General features: G+C 43.7%; 1 protein-coding gene across 1 annotated transcript in view; it reads left to right on the top strand.

Annotated features, from left to right (window-relative positions):
- Window positions 1-3,290: 3,290 nt before the first annotated feature.
- Window positions 3,291-18,449, top strand: part of MEI1 (meiotic double-stranded break formation protein 1) — a gene marked incomplete at both ends in the record, with an annotated part of 62,026 nt that continues 46,867 nt past the window's right edge. Inside the window, 11 exons of the mRNA XM_081124467.1 lie at window positions 3,291-3,461; window positions 5,648-5,771; window positions 6,797-6,847; window positions 8,737-8,810; window positions 9,998-10,103; window positions 10,616-10,819; window positions 11,779-11,909; window positions 15,036-15,150; window positions 15,933-16,049; window positions 17,023-17,122; window positions 17,246-17,380. Coding sequence (XP_080980593.1) covers window positions 3,291-3,461; window positions 5,648-5,771; window positions 6,797-6,847; window positions 8,737-8,810; window positions 9,998-10,103; window positions 10,616-10,819; window positions 11,779-11,909; window positions 15,036-15,150; window positions 15,933-16,049; window positions 17,023-17,122; window positions 17,246-17,380 — 1,328 coding nt within the window. The remainder of the gene's footprint in view (window positions 3,462-5,647; window positions 5,772-6,796; window positions 6,848-8,736; window positions 8,811-9,997; window positions 10,104-10,615; window positions 10,820-11,778; window positions 11,910-15,035; window positions 15,151-15,932; window positions 16,050-17,022; window positions 17,123-17,245; window positions 17,381-18,449) is intronic.

Here is an 18,449-nt window from a genome sequence, read left to right on the forward strand (position 1 = left end):
TTAATTTTAAAAACATTCTAAAAAATTCAGAAAGGGAAAAATCATCATCATATGATGGAGTTTATGCTATGATGTTTTCCTTCCTATGCACTGCTGCCTGCAAGGTGTTCCCATAGCAATTTGTGCCTCCCTCTCCTGTAGTACTTACACTGCGGTGGGCAGCCTCTAAGAAAGTCCCCAATGTGCTCTACCTCCTGGTACTCATGCTCTTGTGTATTCTCCTCTCCTCAAGTGTGGATCGGATCCAGTGACTCACTTCTAACAGAGTACAGCAGAAATGATGGAATGTCTCCTGGGAATGGTTACAGGGACTGTCGCTTCCATCTTGGGCACGTCTCTCACTCTCCTGCTTGCTCCCTGAGGGAAGCCACCCTCCTTGTGAACTGCCCTATGGAAAGACTCATGTGGCCAGAAACTGAGGAGGGCACTGGGTAGCAGCTATCAAGAAAGTGACTTCTTTACTCCAATAGCCTTTGAGGAACTGAATCCTGCCACCAGTTATGTGAGTGAACTTGAAAGCTAATTCTTCAAATCTAGTGAGTCTTTTTTTTTTTTTAAATCCTCGCCAGAGGATATTTTTTCCATTGCTTTTCAGAGAGAGTGGAGGGGAGAGGGGAGAGAGACATAGATTGGTTGCCTCCCACATGAGCCCCAACCAGGGCTGGAGATCGAGCCTGCAACCGAGGTATGTGCCCTTGGCCAGAATCGAACCCGGGACCCTTTGGTCCATGGGCCAATGCTCTAACCACTGAGCCAAAACCACTTAGGGCAGGCTTAGTGAATCTTGAGAGACCACGACCTCATGAGAGACTTTGAGCCACGGTCACTTAGCCAAGCCGTGCCTGGATTCCTGATGCACAGAAACTATAAGATAATAAATGTTTGTTGTTTTGAGCTAAGTTTTGGGGCATATTAGTTTTCTATGGTTACCATAACATATTACCACATGCTCTTGAAATAACTGAAATGTATTCTCTCTCAGTTCTGGAGGCCAGAAGTCTGAAATCAAGATGTCAGCAGGGCCCGGCCGGGAGTGGCTCAGCGGTTGAGCGTCGACCTGGGATCCAGGCGATCGGGGTTCGATTCCCGGTCAGGGCACATGCCCGGGTTGTGGGCTGCAGCCGATCAATGACTCTCTCATCATTGATGTTTCTATCTCTCTCTCCCTCTCTTTTCCTCTCCCTGAAGTCAATAAAGATATATTTAAAAAAAAAAAAGATGTCAGTAGGGCTTCATTCCCTCAGAAGGCTCTAGGGGGCCTTGTCTCTTCCAGCTTCTGGTGACTGCAGGCATTCATTGACCTGTGGCACCATTGCTTCAATCTCTGCATCTGTGGTCACAGTGCCTCCTCCTTTACTCTATGTTTCTTTTCAAGATACCTGTCATTGCCTTTAGGGCCCACTGGATAATCCCGGATGACCTCCTCATCTCAAGATCCTTAACTTAATTACAACTGCAAAGGTCCGTTTTCCAAATTAGGTAACATTTACAGGTTCTGGGGATTAGGATGTTATATTAGTCTGCTCTGACTGCTATAAACAAGTACTACAAAGTAGGTGGCTTAAACAACAGAAACTTATTTTCTCACAGTTGTGGAGGCTAGAAGTACAAGATCAAGGTTCTGGCTGATTCGGTTTCTAGTGAGAGCTTTCTTCCTGGCTTGTAGATGGTCACCTTCTCGCCATGTTCTCACACATCCTCACATGCACTTTCCTCGGTGCATGTACACGGAGAAGTCGAGAGGTCTGTTTCTCTTCCTCTTCTTACAGGGCCATCAACCCTATTGGATTAGGGCCCCACCCTTATTACCTCCTTTAACCTTAATTACCTCCAAAAACAGCCCAATTAGGTATTAACGCCTCAACATCTGAATTTTTGGTGCACAATTCAGTCCCTATTGTAGACATGGAGGCATCTTTTTGAGGCTCACCATTCAACCCATTACATGGGGTAATTTGCTATGCATCGATAAATATATGCTTTATTGTAATCATGTGCTTATCTGTTTCTTTGACTGGACTTCTAGTTCCTTGAGGACAAGGACTGTCTCTTGTTCACTTTTTTTAACCCTCACTCGAGGATATGTTTATTGATTTGAGAGAGACATAAAGGAAGGTGGGGAGGGAGGAAGGGAGAGAGAAACATTAATCCCTGACCAGGGATGGAATCCAAAACCTAGGGATGTGTCCTGAGCAGGAATCGAACCCGCAGCCTTTTGGTGCATGAGGGCCGATCCTTCAGCCAACTGAGCCACCTGGCCAAGGCATCTTTTGTTCACTTTTGAATCCTCTAACTCCTACCACAGTTCCTGGCTCAAAATTTTGTCAAAAACAATACACACTTTGCAGACATTTAAAATATATATAGAATAACATATAATGATATGGAATATGTATGTACAGGACATATTTTGCTCTGAGAAAGCAGTTTACAACCTTTGTATGTTGCTGTTGTAAAACAGACTATAGAAAAGACTGGAAAAAATATATCAAAGTATTTTTTCTTTTATTTTCTTCATTGAACATGTATTACTACTAGAATATATTGAGATGTGTTGAATTTTTTTTGCTTATTTTACATACTTGAATACTATATAGTTATGCACCTTTCATACACTTAACATTTTAATGGGAATTTTCCCATATTAATATTTACTTTTCTCAAGCATTACTTGATAATACTCCATTGAATAATAAACCATTGTTCCCACACTATTTTGCCACGGAAAGCATTTTTTCCGCTCAGTCACACTGCTTCTGAATGTAGAAAACACCCCTTCAACTTACCTCCTTCGACACTAACCAGTTGCTGGGCATTTTGATGCTAAATAAATCCCTGTAGATTGCTGGAGTGTTACTGTTAATATATTTAACGTAATAAATTTTTCTTCTCCAGTGTTCCTTGTGAGCTCACAAAGTCTCAAGTCCCGGGGAGCCCTCAGTGAAGGACATTTTGAGGGGAACGTCTGAGATTCTTTGAGAGAAAGGCGTGACGTAAATTTAAAATAATAATACTGTTGAGATAAAAATCCCTGAAATCATTCATTTAAGTTTTTAATAGAAATAGCTTGCCTCCTTTTCCCAGGCTACTGACAGCTTCTTTGTAAATGCCTTCCAGCCTTCGACGTGAGGAGGCCCGCAGACCATCGGAGCAAAGCTTTGGGCTCAGGTGGACGCGCTCCGGCCCTTGCGCAGGCGCACTACCCCTCTCCCCCGCCGGGTTCTTTCAAGTGCGCTTGCGCACAAGCTGCGCGGGAAAACGTGCTGCCGCAGTAGCCGGCGAGCGGAGAGATGGCTGTGAGGGAGGCTGCGGCGGGCCCCTCCCGCCCAGGGAGGGACGAGGAGGCCGCGGTGCTGTTCGAGAGGGCCCATTACCGGCACGACCCGCGCTGGCTGCTGCCCGTGCCCCCACGCCTCTGCCTGGCCTGCGTACTGGAGCTGCTGCCGGAGCCCGGCGTGTCGGTGCGAACTGCGCCCCGCGCCCCTATTCCCTCACGAGACAGGGCTGCCCCTCGCCAGACCAGCTCCCCTGAACCGGACGCACCTTCCCTCGTGACTAAACTGGGCCCACCTGCCTGGTTAACTACACCCACTAAACAGGCCTGTCCCTCGGCGGCCATTGCGGCCTATTTTCCTGCCCCCCTGAGCCCCCGGCCACCCCTCGGGCCGCCCGTCCCAAACCCTGTGCCTCAAGCGGGCCTGTCCCGGTGCTCAGTAAATCTGGGGGCCCCAGGAGGCCAGCAAGACTCCCAGGCACACCTCCCTGCCTTCCCTTCCCCTCCTCTCCCTGCTGCCCTGCCATATGCTCATCCTCTCTCCATGTCGCCAGGATTTGGCCTGAGCCCAGGCTCCCTCCATTGTAGTCGCCGCTCGCCCCGTGGCCGGACGCGCGCGCGCCGGGGGCTCCTCGCCCCCTCGGATCCCTGAGGGTGGAAAGGCGGGGAGAGGGCTGCCTGGGCCTCGGTGGTGGCAGGAACCACAGGTGACAGTTACCACATGTGTATTATTTGAAAAGCTTCACTGTACACTTGTGAGGGAATAAGAGGGAAAAAGGCGAATGGCATGTTAGTATTATATAAAAATAATTCTGACCTGGCGGATCCCCTGGAAGGGCTTTGGGCATTCTCAGAGAACCCAGACTATGCTGAGAATTGCTGAGCTAGCTGGTAACATCTGAGATATCACTGAGGCCAGAAGTCCTGAGACTGTTGTTCCTGGACAGTGGGTGACCTGGAGATACAGAGATGAAGGGCAGTGAGGAAGGGGAGAAAGTAAGAGAACACACGACTGGGAATTTACAAGATGGAGGTAGCTGGTCAAGCGCTGTGTGGGTTAAGGAGGGAAATTAGGAAAGGTTTTTAGAGGAGGAAGCATTTGAATTAGGCTTGAGAAGATGGGTAAGGTTTGGACCAGAAGAGATGGGGCGATCTTATCTGAGGAGGTAGGCATTAGCAAGGATGGGTTTGGGGAAGTAATTAGAGTGTTTGAAGGGAAGCTGAGATTGCACAACCCGGTTAAGATCAATTCCTTGAAGAGTTTGAATCCAAGCTAAGGAGTTTAGACTTAATCAGATTGTCAGGTGAAGGAGAGTCATTGAGGTGTTTTTTTTGTTTTGTTTTGTTTTTAATATATCTTTATTGATTTCAGAGAGAGGAAAGGAGAGAGACAGACAGACAGAAACGTCAATGATGAGAGTGTCATTGGGGATTGAGCCCGTAACCCGGGCATGTGCCCTGACAGGGAATTGAGCCCGTATTGCCTGGATCCTAGGTCGATGCTCAACCGCTGAGCCACGCCCAGCTGGGCAAGGTTTTTTTGTTTTTTTTGAGTGACTCATTTAGGTCGCTAGCTTAATATGTATCATGTAGGAGGAACTGGTGAAGGAAAAACAGATTTGCAGTAGCACAGGTTAGAAGCAATACGAGATACAACTTCGCCTTTTAATGAACACACTTTTTTTAGCTTCACCTCTTGCCAACTGAAGGGGTAATGCAGTGACTTGTACTCATGTTCCTGTCCTATCCTCTGTGCACACCCCTTTTTTGACCTAACTTTTGTTACTGTCTTGAACACTTTGCACAGCTACTAGGTGAATTGAGTGTGAAGGTTTATGTCTGCGTTGAATGGAAGGATGCGTTTCCTCTACCTGCCACTGTAAGGCTCGTGAAGGGTCCCCCTGTATCACTCTGCTGGGCTGTTGAAGTTGAAAGGGCTCTGGCCTTTGACAAGATCTGGTTGGAGACTTAGATTTGAGTCCTTGGGCAAGCCTCTGAGCCTCAGTCTTTTTATCTCTAAAATGACTATAATGATACCTGTTTCTGCTTGCTTTGCTAACTTCTTAGGCTTAAATGAGCAAGTAGATAAAAGAGTGATTTTGGAACAGTAAAGTGCTATGTAAATACAGGGTATTAGGAACCTTCGATCATGTATAATCCTCTGTATGAACACATGAATTCCTGTGTGTAAATGATACCTTTTTCCTTACTGCCTTCAGGAAACATGTTCTTACCATAAATTAGATGATCCTTTCAGTGTCATCTTGTAATTATGTTTGTATAGTTATATATTGTATATATAATTTCAGTTGTTTGGGTTCAGAATGGCTGAGACTTGGTTGCTATTGAATATTTTTCTTCATATTCCCCAAGTTGGTGCGCAAGAAGCATGTGCTGTCCTGCTTCCGAGATGTCCTTGTGAGGCACGCCTCCCTGGTCATGCAGCTGGTGGCTCAGGATCAGAGAGTCTGTATCCACTTCATCAGCATGCTTTTTGGTGAGATTAAAAAGGAAACTTGGCATGAATTTTGCACGTATAGCATGTATATTTGTTTTTGGGGTCTTGGAGAAATGGTCTAGGGAAGATAATTTAGACTTTTTGAGAAGTAACAGTTTAACTTATTAGCAAATTGTTTTGTTATAATGTTGAAGAAATGGTCACCTTTCTAAGACACATGATGTGTTATATGGTAATTACAGCTAAGAGATTAAAATGTGAGGATGAATATGGGAAATGTGTGATCTTTCAAAAACTTTAGTCTTAAATGGTCTTCGAACAGGAACAGAAGGTCCAGACTGGAGTCTGCTGACCTGGCTGTGACCCTGATTGAGTTACTTCCCCTTTCTTGAGCTTTAGTTTCTTCATGTGTAAAATGAGATGTATTAAGATGTCCCTTCTTTTAATACATTTATAATGTTCTTTGGAATGAGCCCTTGCCCGTATTGAGTGCTTTTCTCTGCTAGAGGCTTTTCAGCCATTTTAACTGCCAAGACAGTACTTTAAGGGAAAGAGGATGATCCCTAAGGCTCAGGGAGGTCATAGCAGAACTGGAATTTTACCCCAGGTCTATTATAGACTCCAGAACACACAATTTTTTTAAAAATAACTTTATTGATCTCAGTGAGAGGAAGGAAGAGGGAGAGAGAGAGATGGAAATCAATGATGAGAGAGTCATTCATCGGCTGCCTCCTGCATGCCTCCGACTGGGGATCGAGGCCGCAACCCGGGGCATGTTGCCCTGACCGGGAATCGAACCTCGATCTCCTGGATGCTAGGTCAATGCTCAACCGCTGAGCAACACCCCGCCGGGCCAGAGTGCATAATTTTTATGCTGTGCCACACTGACTGTTTTAATCCTTTTAAAGCCATAGTGGGTCATGGAAAATCTAGGTGTTTGGTGCTGAGGATAGCTCAGACATTGCTTAAAGCTGCTATCAGTCATAGACTTCACAGTGTGCTTTTGCGGTTTTGTTTTTCTTTTAACTATTAACTATCCCCCTCTTACCTCCCTCTCCTCTAAGGACTGTTATGCAGTGTGGAAGATGGGTGTATGGCAGACCTCTGTATTGAAGGTAAGGTAAAATTGCGTGTACCTAGCATTTGAAGCTAGGGATATTAGCAGCCTGAATTGAAGCTCTGGTTACTTGAGAACTTGATGAAATGCTCCATTTTAGATATAGATAAAGAAATCTCAATTAGTTGTCAGTCATTCATTCTGTTCTGTGCCAAATACTGTATCAGACACTAGGGATACTAGATGGATAAGACATGGTCCTGCCCTCTAAGAGTTTACAGTGCAGAGGAGTTGGCTGGTAAATAACGAGCTGGTGAGTGCTATTACAAGGATGTACAAAACTCTGTACATATTGGTTGGTTGGAAGTTGTCTGCACATAGGTGGTGGTTAGCTGTGGAAGTGCATGGATTTACCTATAAAAGGCTCAAGAAGAAAGAAGATGAACATTGGGGTGGGAGGATTCTTGCAGAAAGAGCAAGAACTGTATTGGTTAGGACTAGTCAGGAAACAAACCATACAAGTTATGTGAACAGAAAAAAAACTTTGAAGAATTATTAACTAAGTAACTGAAGACAAAAATAGAACATCAGGTTTTCACAGAGGTAGCAGTTTCATAAAGCAGCTTTCACTCCTAGGGTTGGGGAAACAAAAGGAGAGGTTGGAATTACTAAAACCACAAGTTTGGAGGAAGGACGTCATATGTGAAACTCAGGGAGAGGATGCTGCTTGGCTGCTGCTGGGTCTGTGACCAGCCGGCCACACAGCAGCTGTAACTACTAGCAGCTGGAACAGATCACAAGTTAACATGATCTGTATGTACTTCTGACCATCTCTCAATCTAGAGGTTGTGGACAAACAAATGTATCACTTGAAGTTCTGACCACTGGCAGGGGAGGGGTGATTTCACTATTTTCCTCAAGGCCACTCTTGAGTGGGGTTATAATCCTAAAGCCATTCACTTCTGGTTGGTGCCCGTATAGCTTGCAGAACCCTCATCAGACTCCAAGAAGTTCACTGAAGTGGTAGTCCCTAGATGGAGTCTGCAAAACAAGAGGGAGAAGGACTTGCTTCTTCCCGCTTTCTTCCTTTTTGTGTTATCATAGAATGCTACTGTATTTTTTAAAAAAATATGTTTTTATTGATTTCAGAGAGAGGAAGGAAGAGGGAGAGAGAGATAGAAACATCAATGATGAGAGTCATTGATCAGCTGCCTCCTGCACATCCCCTACTGGGGATTGAGCCTGCCCCGACTGGGGGATCGAACCAATGACCTCTATGGTTCATGGGTCAGTGCTCAGCCACCGAGCCATGCCGGCTGGGCTAGAATGCTTCTTTACCCTGGAAGTGGTACAGCCTTCCCATAGCAGCAGCTGAATTTCATTTGCAGCTTTTTCCACACTTGTAGAGCCAGCCTCTTTTCTACCCCTCCCCAAACATCAGCAGAAGCATCACAAATGATTGTATAGAAGGGTAGGTTTGGGATTGAGATGTAATATTGTTGGCAGTTACTGGCAAAAGAACCCACTCATAATTCTGTTTTCTAGTATATGAAGGAGCAAATTCTGAGGAAGGAAAAAAGTAGAGAGAATATAAAATAGTAGTTTTCAACCTCGGTTTCACAATAGACTTACCTGGGGAGCTTTAAAACTATCCAGGTGATTAGTTTCTTTCTCTAGAGATTCTGATTTAAATTTCTCTTGGGCATTAGTATTTTTTTTTTTAAACTTTCCTAGGTGATTCTAATGTGCACCTAGTTGTGAACCACTGATGTAAAACAATGAAGAAGAAGCCAGAAATTCTTTGGTTTGGATGTGCACACATGGTTTAATGGGGGAGACAGAAAAGACTAATACTAATTAGCACAATCAAATGACTTTGAGTAGAAGGGCTATAAAAGGTGAACTCTGGGATGTCTTTTGATTAGTAATGCTATTATGTCTGCTCAGTTCTTATCCAGCTTACAACTCAGCTGAAATTGGAGCAAACGATTCATTGCCTGCTGGATGAGTGCCACAAAGAGGTCAGTAAATAGCTGTGAGTTCTTGAGTACCCCTCTGGATCCTCTGATATAAGAGCAGGGCCAACCCTTTGGATAGATGGGAGATTAAAATCCAGAGAGGAAAAGGGACTTGCCTGAGGTAACTGAGTCAGTGGCAGAGCCAGAGCTAGGGCCTGGGTCTTCTGATCCTGCCCTAGTACTTTTTGCAGCTTCCCACCTTCCCCTTTCAATCTCCCAAATGCTACCTCCATGTGGTGAAGTCCCATGTTTCTGGCATAATCATCCCATGGCCATTCTCTCTGTCCTTCTAAATACAATACAGATTTCCTTGATGAATGTATCAAGGAAATACATTCACTGTCTCTTGGCTTAGTATTTTTATTTCTTTTGAATTGTATACACTATTTTGTACTGAAGGCATTTGCTTTTATCAGCATCTAAGGTAAGCACTGAGTGGGTATGTTTAACCTGCCTTCTCCAGTTTAGTGAAAGATTTCAATTACACAAGCAGCTTTTGTATTGTGTTTAAGATTTTGGAATGATCAGAATCACTTTTTTTTGCAAAGGAAGACAAATGTTTATCTTAACACCATCAAGAGCAACATTTGATTATAAATTATATTAAAGTATCATGTCATTATAATTACTCTGCATGTGATTAATATATTAGATTAGATTTATAAGTATATATATCAATACTTATGATGATAATGCCACTAAACACTATGAGCACTTTCTATATGCTAGGCACTGATTTAGGTGCTTTACATGCAATATCTCATTCAGTCCTCCCAACAACCCTATGAAGTTGGTACTATTATCATTTCCCACAAGTGGAGTTAAGAGTCTTACTTAAGGTGCTACAGTTAGTCAATAGAAAAGGTGAAATATATACTATTGACTTTCCCTGTAAAGTACGAAACATATAGAGTGTTCCATAATAGTAGCTATAATAATGATAATAATAAAAATTTTTTTTACACTGAGCCAGAATTCTGTCTTTATGATGTTGCCAACTGAAAGGAATCTTTCCCCTGGAGCTTCCCAGCCCAATAGGGGAGATAGACACTTAGCTAAAGAGGCTGATTACTGATAGTGGTGAGGGACATGCACAATATGGGCTTTGGTGTGGATAGGGCAAGATAAATTTTGGTGGGGGCTTTGTCCTGACCCTAATTTATAGAGTGGAGTATGTTCACTTTCTGTAGCTCTGTAACATGCCCTCAATGCGAGGCAGCCTGGCCACCCTGACCCTTCTCGGCAAGTTGGTGGATGCCATCCCTGCTTTGGCAGACAAGCTTGTAATGGAGCACCGTGAGTGACCTCTGAGGAAGAACTTCCGCTTCCCTTTCACCTGCTTTGATCACACATCTATCTGGATGGTCCATTCACTGTATACATCTTCATTACTTTTCTTCTCTAAGCTTTGGTTTTCCATCTGCAAATGTGCTCTATATTGGCCAATTTGAGAAAGTGCTTCTCGACTCTGGTCTTGGGCATTTCTATTCACTATTTTAAAACAAACTAATGAAGTACCTAGTATGAATCTTCCTTTTGGGTGGAAGAAGGAATTAATTCTGAAATATAGAAGCACTCTTTTCTATCAGTAAAATGCAAATAAATACCTCACAGAGGATTTACCCAAAGGTAAATTATTTGACTTCTTGAAACCTTAGTTTTCACCTTTGCTTAAGTGCCCAGAAATAATTTATTGTGAGAGATTGTTGGGGATTACCATTGCTACCCCACTGAGGGCAATATTTATAGTTTCATATAGTAGTTGACATTGTGCTGTTCCTCTGGCCCCTTGGTTGTTTTCTGGACAGGTGAACTGATGGAGCATTTGTTGAGAGGTTTAGTATACCCCAGTGAGGGGGTGCAAGCTTCTGTCTGTTACCTCTATGGGAAGCTGTACTCTTCACCAGCGGCAGCTGAGATGCTTTCAGGCCATTTCCGGGAGAAGCTGTGCCCTGTCTTCCTTTCCACGCTGGATGGTGCCCAGACAAAGGAGCTACAGATCAATTGCTTGGGTAAAACATGAGACTGCAGAGAAAACAGAGAGAAAGTGTTTGAGGTTTTGCTTGAGGACTTGAGATATTGGCTCTCTACTGGTGGGGAAGTTTGCTGCTTTGCAAAGCCATGGGTTTGGGAGATAAGATGCACAGACTGTGAAAGATGCATAGAGTTGGCATGGCATCTTAAGAATGCTGCGTTTGGAAGGAGAAGAGGAAAGAAAATGGGACAGCAATATTCTGTTTCCAATCTTCACTCTTATCCTGGCGCATCCTGCACTTGCTGCCAAGTTAATCGTCACACTACACAGCTTCCATCCTGTCGGTTTCCTATTTGGAAAATCATCTATGGCTTCCTCTAGCCCCCAGGGTGATGTCCAGGTTTCTTTGCTTGTTATTTGAGGCTCCTTGGGCAGGAGTTACAGGGAAAAGCATAGTCTGTGGGTGACAATAGTTTCTTTTCACAGTTTGGGCCAAGAACTTTGTTATGAACAGTCTAGCCAAACACTGTGAGCATTCATTCTGGGCCAGGCTCTGTGCTGGGCTCTGGGGTCATAAAAATGATCAAACCCAAGCTCTGTTCTGAGGAAGCTCATAGTCCAGATGTGGACAATTAGAGTCCAGCGTGGTAAGTGCTATTATGGAGGGTGCACAGAAAAGGGAGGGATTCTATTTAAAATAATACTATAATTTTAATATATAGAAAATCCCAAAAACTTCACCAAAAAAACTGTTAAACTAGTAAATGAATTCAGTAAAATTGCAGGATACAAAATCAGTTGTGCTTCCACATACAACAAACTATCTGAAAAAGAAATTGAGAAAACAATCCCATTTACAATAGCATTAAAAAGAATAAAATACTTAGGTATATCTTCAGAGACATGAAGTCTCAGGGGCTGTCTGAGGAGCTCCCTTAGGTATACTCTGGTACTTTTGCTCCTCTTGCCTGATTTTCCAACCCCTTTGTTCTCCAGGTTTGCTGAGGCAGCTGCTGAAGTATGACCTCTTTGTGTCCATGATCATGAACAAGTCAGCACTGGCAGAAAGTACAGACGGTGTGGAGGGGCCACCAGGAGAGACCTCACTGCCTTTGGTGCTCAAAAAGGTCCTTGTCTTGTGATTCCCAGTCTCTAGGTTCAATAACAAGGGAACCCAAAGCCTCCTGGATCTTGCCCTTATCTACCATTCCTTCTGTCTAGGATTTACAGAGTGTTTTCTTACTACCCAAACAACATGCTGTTAGAAGACACAAAGGACATTTTTTTCACTTGTGAATTCTTATATATTGCACCTTCCCTTCACATCCGGGCTGCCTGGGAATGAAGAATACATGCCACAACAGAAACAAAGCTACCTCAGTTGTTTTAGGGATAAAACTCAAGCATCTCAGTGTGGTACCTAGAGCCCTCTTTCTCTGGACCCTGTTTATCCTTTCAGCCTTACTTACCTGTTTTTTCCACTCCACAACCCAATGCTCCAGCCATATGCAACTTCTCCCTGGTCCTGTATATGCTAGAACATCCTGTCTAGCTGTGCAGATGCTCTTCCTCTTTGCCTTTAAAGCCTTTCCCCTTAAATCTTTTCCCCCTTTATTGTCTGTTGATCTCTGATTCAGCCTTCAAGGCCTGTAGGGCTCCCCTGTCATCCTGTCACCCTGGTTTCTTTAGGTAGAATGTGCCCCTCTGTCACAGTGCTTACTTCACCATATTGTGGTTGATCAACTGGGATCTTCTTTAGGTTGGGACCTGACTTTGGCTGGCTGTCTCTGAAGTGCTCAGCACAGGGCTTGGCAGGGCTACAATCCTTATCTACAGGCAGGAATATCATTGATTGACCAGACTGTGGGACTCCTGCAGGAAAGAAGAGGAGCCCTAGTCAGAAGTGGGAAAGGGACAGTTGAGGATAGGTGAGTTAGGTGTTAAAAAGCCAGAGCAAACTGTTCGCTCTTGTTTCCCTGGGGTGCCTCTAGAATGTTCCACACAAGGCCTGTGATACCTGAAGATCAAGACCTGTGTCTCCGAACCAAAAAAAAATCTCCTGACAGGTTCTTTTCTGTGTTCATTTTGCTGTTGCCATTTTAGTGTTCATGGTAATATGTAGTTAGAACATTTGATCCGGGGCCCAGCAGGGGCACAAGATCTTTTGTCCTCATAGTGCACCGAGGCAGCACGATGGTGGCAGGGACAGAGATCAGAGAGCGCTTCTCTAGGGGGAAAGAACTTTGTAGAGATAGTATTTTTGGTTTAGAGGTCCCAGTCTCCATCTGTATGTGGAGACTGTCCTTCCATTGGCAATTTTGGATGATCAGCATTTTATTTTAGTACAGCAGCCAGCAAGGTTGGGACTAGAGTGAGGTGAGTGAGACACTTGCCTTAGGTGCAAAATTTGAGAGGGTGATAAAAAACTCAGAAATCAAGATAAGTAATATTTTAATGTAATATTTTAAAAGACTAAAGTTAATGCAAAAAATTCATGATGTACAAAATATCAAAAATTTAAAATAAAGGTAAGATGGGCACGTATCCTTATACCTCCATTCTGGTGTTTTTGTCATAGTGTAATGCTAGATAGTCCTTCCTGCTTTTGGCTGATAATTAACTTATTCTCCCAAAATTTAGGTCCCTGGGAATATATTGTCAATGTTCCTGCTTGCAACATTGATTCATTCATTAATCAAATACATACTGAGCACTAATGTGATCTGTCGGTCACTATGTAAGGCACTGGGAATATCATGGTGTGTAAATAAATGAGTTTCTTGCCCATTCACAATGTAGTGAGAGAGACAGATAATAAACAAATAAATGCAAAAACAAGCAAAGTAATTGTGGGTTGTGATGAGTGCTATAAGGGAAATGGATGAGATAGCAGAGAATGCCTTCTACAGGTTGAGCAGTCAGCAGGGCCTCTCAAGGGTTGAGCTGACTCTTGAAGAATTAAAGTAATCCAGTGATCAGTTATACCTTCATGAAGCTGAAAAGAAAGAAAGAAAATAAGCTAGTGATATGAAGATCAGGCAGAAAAGAATTTCAAGTAGAAGAGCAAGTAAAACCAGAGGAAGATAAATGCTTGATGTGTTCCAGAAACAGGTAGAGGCCAGTGGGATGAGGTGGCTGGGGGGTGAAGGGAAGGCTCACGATGAGGCTAGATAGAGATCAAGCAGAGAAAGTCATGCAAGTCCTAAAAGGTCATGATAAGTAATTAGGATTTTTTTAAAGATAGCTTTTTAAAAATTAATTTTGTTTATGATGGAAATGTAGGGTTGGAGTGTTTCTCAATACGACTTACAAGGAATACATACTTTAAACCAAGAATCATTGTTTCGCTTAATGGTTATATATCATTTTTGTAAGACACATATTTTCCCCCACCATCTTAACAGCTCTGAAGCTGGGAGACATGTTACCGGTGGTGTGTCATAGTTTAACTTTGCTCTTTTTTAGTAGTACATGAAATAATGGTTTGCCTTACATCTGTAGTGTCTTAAAACACACACACACACATGCCATTTCCTATATAAAAGAGAACAAGATAGAGATTAATATCAAGAAACTCCTTTGCATACTAACAGACTTCTTATGTGTCCATTTTTAAGTCTAACATGGCAGATGGGTTTGAGCATGCAGCCCTCAGGTGCATCTCTACCAGACATGAGTGTGACTTTTTCCTTTTGAAGCTCTAAAATCAGACATACTCTCCTTTGTCTTGTGACAGATGTTCTACTCATCATTTCCCCCCAAAAGGCCCGTTTCTACTACACTTAAAATCTGTGGTTGCACTAACTCTTCCTTGATTTCTGAAAGCGTTATAGGGACTCCTGATAGGTTAAGAGTCTCAGGCTTCTATGTTAACTTCTTTCTGCACACTGTAAAGTTAGGCTCATAGTAGAAGCTTCTTTTGTTATGTCCCAGGCTTATTGTAACCATCAAAACCAGATGAGGGCTGTGAAAGTACTTTTGTCAGTGAAGGCCTGATCCCTTCTTGGTGATGGTGTTAGTGTTCTTTGAGTGCCACTGTGTTCTATTGTTCTATTTCTCGCCTGCTGCTGTTCATAGAGACTCCTTTCTATAATCCATAAGTGCCCTCCCTGTGCACCATCCTCATGCCTGGTGACTGGTAGCGCAGTAGGGATTCAGAGACAGTTAGGCTCCTGCCCTGAGGCTTTCAGGCTGCTTCCCTCTGATCCTGTCAGTGGTGTAACTGTGACACTTTCTGCTTCCTGTTTCTCCAGCTCCTCCTTTCCAGAGATGAGATTCTGCAGGTGGCCAGTGCCCACTGTATAACTGCGGTGCTGGTCCACTCTCCAGCGAAGCATGCCCTGGCTTTCATTCATGCTGACATCCCAGGTAGAGGGTTCCTTCTAACCTTTTCCTCCAAGGACCCTAGAGTTCTCACTGGAGACCCTTGAGTGAGCAGTAGCAGCAGTCTTGGTGGGTTTCTGTGATAATGCATATTGGAGGGGCGGGTTGGTGGCAGGTTCAGTTATACATGACAGACTCATGGAAGTAGGTTTCATGATATCTGAATTCTCTTGCTACAGATTTCTTATATGACCTTGAGCAGTTTATTACTGATCTTTGTCATTTTGTTTGACTGTCTAGGAATAAACGCCTAGTGTGGGGGGGTGGCAAGACCCATGGGTCAGGGAGGCAAAGGGAATTAATGTTTTTCAAGGGCTTCTTATGAGCCAGGAAATATCCCTAAGGTGCCTTATAAATGTTGCCACGTTTAGGTCCTCATCTTTTCTTTTTATGGATAAAGAAACTGAGGATCAAAGAAGGGAAATAGCTGCATTAAATCATCAAGGCTAGTCATAGGCAGAGAACAGTTTTCTGTTTTTAAAAACTCTTTTCTCTGCGCCATGCTCCTTGCCCATCCTGAGAATTAGGGGATCTGAATTCTAGCCCCACCTCTACCACTAATAATACCTCTCTCCAGGTCTCAGTTTCTCCTGAGGTTAGACCATAACCCTAAGGGCATTTTTCAGGCTTATCTCTAAATTAATGATCATGTCTCAAGGATAAAGTAACAGGTGTGAGATGCTGAGTAAATCCAAGGCCCTAGCATTGGTTAAGGGACCATGATTACATAGCAGTCATTTATTGTTTTCTTTCCCTGTCCTCACCAGAGTTCCTCTTTGAGCATCTTTCTTCTTCCAGCGAAGCGCTTATCTGGTCCAGCTACAACTGCTTGATACTCCTGGCAGAGGAGCCACTCTTCTTTTCCAAGTGCCACACGGTGTATGGTTGGTAGTGGGGGTCCTATACTCGCTCTGGGTTGGGTGGACAGCACTTGAAGTTGGGTAGCCACAGCAGTGATGAGGGACTAACGTGCATCTTGGAGGAGCATGCTGGTTCTGATCATTGCCATCAGCCCAAACTCATTACCAGATCTAAGCAGTAATATCCAAACAGTTCTGCTCTTCACTGATTAGCAGAAGTATATATGTTTAGCAAGAGAGGGGCACTCCTGTTAGCCACTAAATGAATTCCAATTGCACCTTAAGAACAACATTAGCCAACCTTGGATTCAGTACTTTCCTGTGCTCCAGGTATCTGTCCATTTAGCTAGTCCCTAAGTTTTGCTGATTCCTCCTTTTAAAGTTTCTCAAAACTGTCCCTTCTCTTCCTGGTGAGGGGAGGAAGCAATTGTCTGGGACTTTTAGACTGGGCACATTCAATCATTCATTTTTATTGTGCATTCCTATTCTATGCCAGGTACCAGACTAGGACCTGGATATTTAGAGATGCATATAACATGGTCTCTGTCCTCTGGAAAGGGAGAAAAATATAAGCAAGCTGATTAAGGCTCTGCTAGAGGAAAGTACAGGAGATGTGGGAGCTCAGGGAAGGCCCATAGCTCTGCCTGAGTGGATCAGGGAAGGCTTCCTGAGGAGTGAAGTTCCAATGTGAATCTTTGAGGAGGAATAGGAGACTCTAGTGGAGAAGGTGCAGCTCAGTCAGTAAGTATTCACTAAATACTTCAAGTGCTAGGGCCTGTGCTTTGGCTTGTGCTGGGTTTCAGGGAGACAGATAAGTTCAATAAGGGCCTGCCCTCAAGATCTCACAATCTTGTTCTATCAGCTCAACCTTGTCACGGCCCCTCCACGAAGGCTGCTAACAAATATGTGCTGTGTAGAGCCTCTCACCTCTCCTGGGCAGGCAGTGAAGGAACTACCACTCTCTGATCCCTGTCTCTGCCATGTTATTTTGAGGTAGGGATCGAGTCGGTGGTGAGGAGCCTACAGGGAAGCCTGAGGATGAACAACACAGAGCTGCACAAGCAGGGCGTGCTGCTATTTGCTGAGATCCTGACTAGGTGAGCAAAGCAGTGGAGCGGCAGGTCTGTAGGGGCCAGACTAGGGAAGGGAAGAAGGGAAGGATTTGTTCCTGGTGGGGTCAGCGAAGTTCACTTATTTGTTGCTCATTTACTGTTTCTTAGGCAGCCAGAGGAAATCAAGCTGTTCACAAGCTCAGCCATGTGCAGAGATGCTGGCCGTGCTCTCCAAGAGGCAGTAAGCAGCCCTGTGCTGGAGGTGGCCATGGAGGCAATGAAGGCTACTTCTGCCTTTTTGAGGTGAGAGAACTTTTCACCTCCATGTACCTGAGGACCAGGTCAAGGCCAGGGCAATTTCCAGGGGCTGCTTGTCAGTGAAATTTTCTTGAATGTTTTTCCTACGGATACTCTATTTTCTCTCTTTGGAACTGCTATTCAGATGTTGGCCATCCTGGATTGGTCATCTAATTTTCTTTGTGTTATGACAGTTTTTCATCTTTTTGTCATAATGTACTAGTTTCTGGGAGATTTTCTTGATTTTATCTTTCAACCCTTCTACTGGGTGTTTTATTTCTGCTTTCATATTTGTTTTGTTTTGTTTTAATTTGTATTACGCACTACATAATATGCTGAATGCTATATAGTACACTGCATACCCTTCTAGCTGGGGTTGATGAGCATAACTGTGTTATTTTTCATCAATCAGGAAAATCTTTAATCAATGTTCTCCAAACCCTTTGAGCATAGTAACAACTCCAGAGACATGCCTATCTCTTTCCATCAAATTCCACTGATATGCATAATAGGCAACCTTTTTTTCCTCTTGGCAACATTTTGTCAGACATCACAGAATTCTCAGCTGCTATAGTTTCCGGTAGCTAGCAGTGTCCCAGCCAGTTAGTTCTTCTGGCTTACTTGCCAAAACTGTCCAGAAAGAAAAATTTTACTTTGCCTTTCAAGGTTTTTCAGGCTGGTCTAATCAAATTGACATGAGAAAGATTAGCAGGAGGAAAACCAAGTTTAGTAACATGCACACCTTCTGTATACATGGGAGAGACCCAGGAAAACGAGTAACTCCTCTGCTTTTATATTTTTAATTTGGAGGAGTTCTTTCCAGTTCTCTGCATGTTTTTTGTTTTGTTTTTTTAAATCCTCACCCAAGGACATTTTTTCCATTGCTTTTCAGAGAGAGTGGAAGGAAGAGAGAGAGAGAGAAAAAGAGAGAAAGAAACATCAATGTGTGAGAGACTCATCGATTAGTTGCCTCCTGCATGCGCCCCAAGGGCTGGGGATCGAGCTTGCAACTGAGGACGTGCCCTTGGCAGGAATTGAACCTGGGACCTTTTAGTCTGCAGGCTAACACTCTAAC

This window comes from Miniopterus schreibersii (assembly GCF_964146895.1).
Source record: "Miniopterus schreibersii genome assembly, chromosome: 2".
Classification (NCBI taxonomy): Eukaryota; Metazoa; Chordata; class Mammalia; order Chiroptera; family Miniopteridae; genus Miniopterus; species Miniopterus schreibersii.